Here is a 10652-nt window from a genome sequence, read left to right on the forward strand (position 1 = left end):
TTTCACTGAACCTTGCTGGAAGACGGACATTTTGCAAACTTAGTCGATTTTGTCGCATCTTATGCGCCTCACTTTCCATCTTAATTCTGAAACAAATATTTTCACCAGTAATCATCCCTCTAGGACTTCAAATGTCTAAAATATCAAATTAATACCCATTTAACATATCCACACCTAGCCCGAATGTACGAGGTGTTACAGGAACTTGGCATCGAACTCATCCGCCTTGGCCTGCCCTATCTCCTCTGAGAGATCGAAGCCCTTACCATGAATATCCTTGAGAGTTTCCCTCCAGGATCTACATCGGACATATTCATTACTCATCCTCTCTCAATCAAAAGCCCACCTAAACTTCGAACGAGCTTCAACAGCATCTTTCAGATAGATGGCCACCTTCTTATCGGCCTTTGCTCGGACCCCTTCGGCTTCGGCTCGAGCGTCCGCAACCTCGGCCCTCATCTTCAAAAGATTTGTTTCAAGTTTCGCGATCCTGCTTGTCTGGACCAAGTTGCTTTCTCGAGCATTACGAAGTTGTATCTCAAGGGCGGAGGCCTTTGCTAAAGCATTCCTTTTGGCTGCAATATGAGCATCTATCTGTGCCTTCAATTCGTTACATTCAGAATTAACCTGGTTGGCTTTGCCCCGAAGGTGTTCCAACGTCTTAGTCTTTTCCTACAACTGAGATACCGAAATGTTAGTATAAGAAGATGGGAGAAGAAGCCTGTATTCCTCCAAAATAGGGGTTAACTGTTTCTCGAGCTTGCCTTCATAATCACAACATCGGTTCAACTCCGATCGAAGATGTATCAGCTCTCTTGCCTTCTTGTCACAGAAAAGCCTGAGAGATTTCTCCCCATTCAAGTCTTTACGCAACTTCACCTCACAGCGAAGCAACTCAGACTTGAGCTTATCGAAGGCCTATGAGAAAGAAGGTTCGGTCAAAAATAAGAAAGCACAAAGTTGGAAAAGCAATAATGAACTCAAAACGCACCATAGAGCAGAGTCGCTGAGCTTCCTCGAAAGTCGATTTCACATCTACCGACTCGGTCTCATTGGCCCCGATAGAGCAACCCGAGGCGCCCTGTCTGGGCGGGGATACGACAAAGTCTATTTCCCTCGGAGCACTTCCCGTCGTCTGAGAACCAGCTGCCAAATTAGGTAATGAAGGACCTTCACCCCTCCTCTCTTGTGGAATCTCTCCCTCGAGATTAGGGGCCTCGAGCCCAGCAGGTTCAACAGCCTCGGGAGGCTTCCTGGTTCAAGCCGTCAATATAGAGTCATCCTCTCCGGGTGCATTGATGTCCATAGAGCTACCGATAAAGATGAGATCTTCGTCAGCGGCAACACCCTCCTCATTCCCCCGAGCGGATCCTTCCTTGCTATGAGAACCCTCATCCCTCGAGGACCTCTTTCTACCCTTCCTTGATTCAGTCGTAAGGGGACGGTCTTCCTCAGAAGACTAACCGATGCCTGCAAACAAAGAAATTAGCGTGTGTAAAAGAAAGTACACTTCGAGAGAAGGAATACATTGCACATACCATAGTGCTTAGCCTCCCATCTGCCTTTCCACAAATCTTGCCACTTGCGCTCGTCATAAGTCGAAGAGGCCGTCAGTTTGTGGGCCCAGTCCGCAAGATCAGGGACCTCATTTGGCATCCACGGGATCGCTGCGGAAAATGAAAGAAAACATCCTTACGAAATCTGGCCCCACCAAGAACAAAAATAATAGAGTTCGGTATAACATTTACGCTTGAAATTCCATTTTTTGGGAAATGGCAGGAACTCCGCGGGAATAATATCGACAGTCCTCACTCGAACAAACCGACTCATCCACCCTCGATCCTCGTCCACTTCATGACTAGCGATAAAGGGCTTGGTTGATCGACGTCGTAGTGTAATTAGACCTCGATAATGTAAAGGCCGATACAACCTGATGTGGCTAAGAGTGAACTCGAGTTCGGCCTTCTCAGCGAAAAATCTTAATCATCAACACGATCCGCCAGAAAGACGGATGAATCTATGCCTAAGTAACTCGACATCTTCGACAAAATTTGTGCACGAGTCGGTCGAGAGGACCCAACATAAAAGGGTACGTATACACGTTCAGAAACCCCTCTACATGGGTCGTAATGTCCTTTTCCCGGGAAGGTATCTGCAGCCTCACCTTTTCTCCCTATCCGCAGTCTCTCCTCACAGCCTCAAGGTGTCTCTCTTCAATTGAGCGAATGAACCTCGATGCATGTTCTCGATGACCAGGAATGTCGAGAGGCTTCTCTATCGCAAAATTTCTCATCAAAATGAAACAGTTCGAAGTCTACTCGCCAAACGCCGGCGGTGTGACACCGGTCGGGAGAGAAACAGAGGTGGGACTTCCCTCTTTCTGATGAGCGGATTTGGGCATGGTAATCATGGTTCCTTCAGAACAAGAAAGGAAAGATGGAAATTCAGGAGAAAAGTTTAATCTGATACGGCACTAGGGCTAGCGCAAAAGGAGGAACTCTATAGAGAAAGATAGTTGCACGAAGTGGCAAAGCCCTCAATGAAAGGAAAGCGAGTAGATATAAGAAGAGCGGTGACTATTCATTTAACTTTGATAGCCAATCAGCTCTGAAAAGCACTTATGACCTTCTGGGAAAATGCACTGACGGGGCCACTTTGGTCAATTCACAGTCATATCGCAGGAATGACGCCATCGCACGGTGTTCGAGGAATCAAAGAATCAAATCGATTCATTACTAACCCGACTGGGGGAAGGTCTGCGACCGAAACCAGAACAACCCGACCTCAAGGGTCTCTGTCATTCCGAGACCAAGCTCAAAGGAGCTAAGTTCAAGGTCGAGGCCTGACTTTGGCATGAACACTAAAAGGCAAACCTCTGAATAGATTAAACAAGAAAATCCTTTGCATTCCAAGAATATATTTACAAAGTGCATTTACAAAAGTGCATTTACAAAAACTCGCACGAGGAGTTCACATACAAAAAGAAGTAAAAAGAGCAAATGTGGCCTAGTCTTCATCTTCACTACTCCGTGAGCTACTAAAAGAGCCCTCGTCCGAAGTAGTCGGAGCTGCAGACTCCTCTTCCAAGGCCTTCGCTTCTCCGATCTCGGCAGAGAGGTCGAAACCCTCGGCGTGCACTTCTTCAAATTCCTGCCTCCTAGCCTCTAATCGAGCATATGTAAGGGCAAGAGCTAGCTTGAGCTCGGCCTTGTTAGATATCTCCCTGGCTCGGGAATTCGCTGCATGAGAATATGAGGAGATGAGTTCATCGGCTTCCGACTTGGCCGAGGATAATGCGGCGGCTTACTCAGCATGAAGCGCCTTAAATTTGTGAGCCTCCTCTTTAGCACCGAGAAGAAGACTCTAAGTCAAAGCTAGCTCTCCTCGAAGAGCATCCCTTTCTAGGGCCATACTATCCTTGTACCACCTCAGCTCAAGGATCTCTGCATCCTTGGCCGCGAGCTCTTCCCGAAGTTACCCCGCTAAGTTATCCTTTCGCTCATTCTGCAAATACCAAGTCAAGATAATAAACATCGAGTTATGAAAACAAAAGGTAAGCTCGTGATTACCAATCCACCTGCTCGATGAAGTTGGCCCGCTCTTGAAGCATTTTCTCCGAACCCGCTCGAAGACTGTTCAGTTATTTTTCCCTACGGGCGTATTGAGCTTTTAGCTCGTTTGACTCCGAAGCGATCTTCTCGAACTCACCCTCACAATGAGTCAGCTAAGCTCGTAACTTGGAGAAGGCCTGGTCATACAACATCATGACCTATAACACGAAGGGAAGAAGTTAGGAAAGCGAAGATCAAAACCCAAAGCAAAGTTTATGTCAAAAATCACCCGTTTTTGAAGTTTTGTAGCCTCCTCAAGAATGACTGGAGCATCGAGATCGGTATCCTCTTCAACACCGACAAAGAAATCTCCAAATGCAACATCCTCTTCCCGGGATGCCCCAACATCGGGAGTCCTCCTGTTCTGGGCATCTCGTATTTGCCCTAGGGAAAACGACGGGCCTGATTGAAGACCGCCTATGACATCAACCTCTATCAAGGCTTCCTCTCTCCCTCGAAAGGCTTCAGAGCGGGATACACCGAGTGCACCAACCAAGTACTCATCGACGCGAGTTGATCCTGTTCAACAGTCGGTTCGGGGACTGCACCCAAACCCTCCTCGAGGGGCTTCTCAATATGAGATGGGGCTGCATCGGCCACCTCTGACTCGATAGCCTTCTCCCCGGAAACCTCCGAAGAATCAGTGCTTCGCCTTGCCCTATGTACCAGCGGGCGACTATCATCGTCTTCTCCTTCGGCACGAAGACTCTCAGCAGCTGCCGAAGTTAGGAACATTGCCTCGGTCCTGGGCTTTCGAGCCTTAGCTCTCTTTCATTTCGGGGACTCCGCCGGTGTCTCCTTCTTTCTCTTTCTGTCCTTGGTGGATTTTTGTATCTCCTCTTCGCCAGGAGGAGGCGATCTCATTAACACGGCTTCCCCGAGGCCTGCACAAGCGTAAAATGTCGAACATACCGCCAAGAAATCCATTCATAAGTGATTTAGAAGTGATGGCAGTGAAGGCGTACCATGATTTTCGGCCTCCCATCGAGTTTTGTCCAAATCATGCCAAACGCACATGTCATATGGTGAGGTGGAGTATAAAAGCCTAACTCAACCGGGGAGATCCTCGACCGTGCCGGGAAACCACACGATGGCTACGCAACTAGAGGAGGACCAATTCAAAAAAGAAAAAAGAAAGGAGTTAGTTTGAAAGAAGAAAAGAGGACATTCAGATGATAAAGCATGCTCGGTGTAGCAACACTTACGTATTATATTCCATTCCTCAGGGAATGGCATATTCTTGGCAGGGATGAGGTCCGAAGTCCTGACTCGAACGAAGCGGCTCAGCCACCCCCAGTCTTTATCTTCGTCGATATTTGCAAAAAACTGCTTTGGCAGATCGATGCCACAACTTGACTAGGGCTATACAATCTGATCAGATGATCGAGGGTGAAAGACATCTCCTCGATCATGTTCGAGAAATGTCTAATCAAATAGAAGATTCCCCAAAAAGAAGGGTAAATTTGACCAAGTGTCACTCGATATTCTCGGCAAAAATTGAGGATCACCGGGTCTATCGGTGGAGAAGAAGAATCTACAGGGCCTAAAGTAAAAGGATATGTATACACGCTGAGGAAATCAAGTTTATGTGTGGTTATATCCTCTTCCAAAGAAAGGATCTCTACGTGGACCGCCTCTCTCTGTGGCAATCTACTTTCACCTTCTCTATGTCATTTAATGAACTAACATATCGAGACATGGGCTCCCATCGGCCCGGTATCGAAGAAGGTTTGTCAACTTTGAAATCGGAGGATGTAACGAAGGACCCAGGAACACACTCCTCAACGCAGGGAGGCACTACCCTTTTGCTCTTAGACGAGCGTGACGAGGAAGGGGCTTCCCCTATTTGGGGTACCGCCTTAGAAGTTTTGGCCATAGTAATAATGAAGTTTGAAAGCGAGATGGCGAAGAAGTAAACGTAGAAGAAGGGTGAACACAGGAAACTGTTAACAAAAATTTGAAGATCTGAAGAAGTTGCAAAGGTTTAAAGATAGGGAATTGGAGTATTTATAAGTAAATTAGAGGAGTTGAAAGGGCGACCAATAGCGGCTCGTTGGCTTTTCGTGAACCGTGTTGAGAAGGCCCCTGTATAGCTTTTCTGTTACAAAATTTAATGACCTCACGTGGCTGACGCCACAATAAGGGTATCGAGGAGGCAAGAATTCAAGATCGTTTCTTATCATTTCATTCTAAGAAACGCGGGGACTATCTGTATACGGCCAAAATCGGAAGAGTTCGACTTTGGGGTTGTTGTAGCACTCCATGACCAACCTCGAGGAGCTCGGAGTAGAATTTGAAGTATGACCCCGAGGTGCGTCCCTCAAGGGAGCACATCGAAGGTCAATCTCGGAGTACTACAAATCGATGATCAACGTGGAAAGGCGGGAAAGCTCCCATGAACACGTGGTTATAGCTGACCACGTCTACAAGAATAGTACGAATCCGTACTAAGCCATTATACAGCTGTACCGACACCCATTTCCCATCATTGTTAGACATGTACTATGTTAGGATTCCCCCTCGCCTATATAAAGGGGACCCTTGTCATCTTGTAAAGCAATCGGATTATTACACAACATATTGAATACAATACAACATTCTCTGATCTTCGCTTAAACAATTGTTCTACACATTTATTGCTTATTCTTTCATTGTTCATTCATTGTTCTTCATTTATTTCTCATTATTAACCGCAAAAGGCCATCTTTGAGGCCTCATTATCATTATTTCTTCATCAATAAGCTCAATACCAACTGCCGTAAGCAAGCCTCGAAGCTCACTACTCCGGCCAGCTCGAGGCTCGATTTTGTGACAACTTTGGTTTGCTCTCCTTATTCTCTTTATTTACATTTAGCATCTACTGCCTAACAACTAGTATAAAAATAAATCACGTATTTTTAGAACCACAAAATCAAATATAATTTTTATTACCATTTTCAAGGTAAACAACTACTCCAATTCCCAACACTGATCCACCTGACTTACACTCCATGAATATTGATGAACCAATCATCACCCAGAAAACCCCTTCTTTCCTCCAAACCTTACTCCACAATAACGATACCTCAATTCCAACCATCATTGATACCCAATACCATATTGACATGTCGGAAGAAAGAATAGCAGCCAACAATTCAGATAACTTCATTCCACTTTCCACAGAAAACAAAGCAAGGCTTTATTCCCCTTGGAAATATTCCATTATAGTTAAAGTCTTTGGCAGAAAAGTGAGTTACTTAACCCTCAAGCAAAATCTGCAACAATTATGGAAACCAACAGAGGCTTTGGCCCTCATTGATTTAGGTAATGACTTCTTAATCAAGTACCAAAAAGAAGAAAGTATGACAAAATCTCTACACGAGGGTCCATGGTTTGTGTTAGGCCACTTCCTATCAGTTAGGAGATATGAACCTAAGTTTCTAGTATCCTCATCAAAACTTACTTACACAACAATTTGGTCTAGGCTCCCAGAATTACCCACTGAGTTCTATGATACTCAGATCTTACAACAAGTGGGAAATAAACTGGGTAAGTTACTAAAAATTGATACTTGCACGTCATCTACATTACGAGGAAAATATGGTCGAATATGTATTGAAGTTCCCCTTGAACAACCATTAAAATCACATGTATTTATAAGGAACCATCGTCAGCAAATCCTTTATAAAGGACTAAATATGCTATGTGTCCGTCTTGGTAGAATTGGCCATCCTACGACATATTGCCCTAGCAAAATCACACAAACAGTTCACCAACATCAACAGCCACCACTTCTTCTTCTAACGAATGAGAAACAACTGATCTACAACATCTACATTCCGAATGGAAGGCGGTTACTTTTCCAGAAAAGCAACCCAATTCTACTCTTCGCCAACATGCAGTAAATCACTACCCTAAAGATCCAAAGTCACCGTCTGGGCAATAGCCAACTGACTATGGAAAAGGTACGCTTTCCTCAACTCCTACTACTAGTAAATTAACAAATGTTTCCACTAACAATACTCCTAACAACAATTTATTAATCAAAAAAAAAGTTTTTCTTCATTAACTCCTTCACACGACCTAGTAGGTCAAACACCTAATATTAAATTAGTGGACACATCATCTAGCCCAATAGGTGAAATAGTAGCCCAGCTACAACACATGGACACAAATAGCGGGTCGACCCAATTAACTAGAGAACAATCCGATCCACCTATAAAAAATAATATTGATAATTACCCTACTTCACCCCATTCTAGACCAAATAGTAACCCTACTACCACTCATCCTATCTCTAACACTGACACGTCCGCCCCACCACCCAAAACACCTCACAACACACCTACCATGCACTCCTCAAATCTTATTCCCAGCCCACACACTATTGAACACAGCCATCATGACCCCTCCCACTGCCTTCCTCAACCCAATTCACCACAAAGAGAAACCAATCACCTTTCCATGCACGACACTTCACTGCATCCCAGCCCACAACCCAACCCACACGAAACCTCTCCTCCAACGCCATAACAACCGCCTCAACAAACCAATCCAACACCTACTACTAATACTTCACAATCATTACCAATCCTACTTCCTTCACATATTACTGTTACTCCTCCAACAACACACACACAATATAACCATGCACAGACACTCCAACCCACCCTTTCCACTGAGAACACACCATCAGAGACCCTCCTTAATGCCATTCCGGCCACTCAACATCCACTTCCTCAACCCAGAAGTCATGCAACACAACACCCCCCCTCCAACCACTTACCCGGTGATATACACATCACAAGCTCCAAATCCGTTCCAACCTCCCCAATCATGGTTGGAGATGGGATTATAAAATCATGCATTGATTTTCTCCATGATCGTCAACAACCAGTAGATCATAGTATGTCTCCAAAACCCTCAAGGCTTAGCCTAGATAGTCAGAAAGGGCATGACAGCGGTGATGACTTTTTACGGCCAGTACGACTGGACGACCATGCCCATGCAAACCACCAGCTCATGGTGGAACCCCTTCCAACATAACATCCCCCTCCAACCACTTACCCAGTGATATACATATCACAAGCTCCAAATCCGTTCCAACCTCCTCAATCATGGTTAGAGATGGGATTACAAAATCATGCATTGACTTTCTCATGATCGTCAACAACCAGGAGATCATAGTCCGTCTCCAAAACCCTCAAGACTTAGCCCGGATGGTCACAAAGGGCATGACAACGGCGATGACTTTTTACAACCAGTACAACTGGACGACCATGCCCATGCAAACCACCAGCTCATGGTGGAATCCCTTCCCTCAGTACATGGTTCCCCCACGAAATTCTTCAAACCATCTTGTGGAATTAGGCAAGGTGATCCACTCACACCATACCTCTTTATTTCGTGCATGGAAATGTTGTCCAGACAAATAAACAACGCAGTTGACTACAACCAATGAAAACCTATTTCATTGAATGCTAAAGGACCTCAAATTTTTCATCTACTCTTTGCAGACGACATTATTTTGGCATCCAAAATAACAACCACTAGTTGCCATAAAATTATAGACTTACTAAACCAATTTACTGACCACTCGGGACAAAAAATTAATTTTGAAAAATCAAAAAATTTCTTCTCTAAATATTGCTCCATAAATGACAAGAATTTTATCTTATCATCTTTCAACATGGTGGAAGGGACATCATTTGGTAAATATCTAGGTTTTTCTATTTTTAATTCCAAACCCACAAAAAGGGGACTACCAATTCCTCCTAGATAATTTCAAAAATAGGTTAGCGGGTTGAAAAACAAACCATCTTACAATGGCAGGTCGTACTACTTTAATCAAAGCAGCCCTAAATACCATTCCCAATCATTTAATACAGATTATGTCACTACCCGCTAATATTATCAATAGATTAGAAAGCTATCAAAAAAAAATTATGGGGCTCTACCTCGCAAAAAAAAAAAAGAAGATTCACCTCTTAAATTGAGAAACCATAACTAATCCTAAGGAACAAAGTGGATTGGGTATTCAAACACTTCGTAAAAAAACGATGCCTTATTAGCCAGTACAGTATGGAGGATGTTTCATCAACCCCACACCCTTCATTCTTAATCTCTAAATATATTACTCCAATAAAACTCCTACTAAACGCACCTCCATGTTAAGGAAACATATGATGCATGGATGGCAAATTTGCCAAAGGGGATTAAAATGGAATGTCACGCGGGGTACACATGTCAACTTTTGGACTGATAATTGGGTTACACCAAATATGAATATTAGGAGTCTTATATATGGACCTTTAAATAATAATGAACATCTACTCTCAGTAGCAAATATGCTACAACTTAACAGCTGCCCTAACTACTACACCTTATTCGATCAGTTAACACCCTAGCTAATCCTAACCATATCTGGCTTCAAAAACTTGTTAACCAAAAGGGCACGTTTCACCCACATGTCATTCCTCTAATATAGTTGATTCCTTTTGCCTTCTGGCATTTGTGGAATACTAGAAACAAAAATCGTTGAAAATGTATTGACACAACCTTCAATAAAGTCAATTATTCAATTAACTACAGAACATCTTTTTTTTAACTAATACATACACCTATAAAAGTATTAAAATGCCTCGGTATGTCAAATGAAATCCACCTACCAAGGGACTCATCACTTTAAATACAGATGGGGCATTCCAAGGGAACAAATCACGAGCAGGCTTTGGGGGTGTATTTAGAAATCACTCGGGTGATTAGGTAATGGGATATGCGGGTCACTACCAAGCCCCCAATGTCATAGATATAGAACTTATGGCCTTACTGCGAGGTTTGCAAATAGCAGTACATCACAATCTAACACCGCTAGAAATCCGGATGGATGCCCTACAGGTAATATCCATGTTGAACATCCATACCATACAATACTCATCTTTGTTAACTGATTGCAGGTTTCTAATCCGGCAACTGAGTAATTCAAAGGTCAGCCACACGTATAGGGAGCAAAATATGGTAACGGATAGACTAGCACTTTTTGGAATGAAATTATCGGGCAAT

At 43.8% G+C, this 10652-nt stretch overlaps 1 protein-coding gene across 1 annotated transcript; it reads left to right on the forward strand.

Annotated features, from left to right (window-relative positions):
• On the forward strand, positions 6716-7495 carry LOC109230374. Its single transcript, XM_019395879.1, has one exon. The coding sequence runs from the start codon at positions 6716-6718 to the stop codon at positions 7493-7495; it is 780 nt and encodes a 259-aa protein (XP_019251424.1).

The sequence above is a fragment of the Nicotiana attenuata genome, chromosome 7 (genome assembly GCF_001879085.1).
Source record: "Nicotiana attenuata strain UT chromosome 7, NIATTr2, whole genome shotgun sequence".
In the NCBI taxonomy this organism is placed as follows: Eukaryota; Viridiplantae; Streptophyta; class Magnoliopsida; order Solanales; family Solanaceae; genus Nicotiana; species Nicotiana attenuata.

Coding starts and splice junctions, on each gene's coding strand:
- LOC109230374 (XM_019395879.1), top strand. CDS start 6,716: ATGTCGGAAGAAAGAATAGCAGCCAACAATTCAGATAACTTCATTCCA.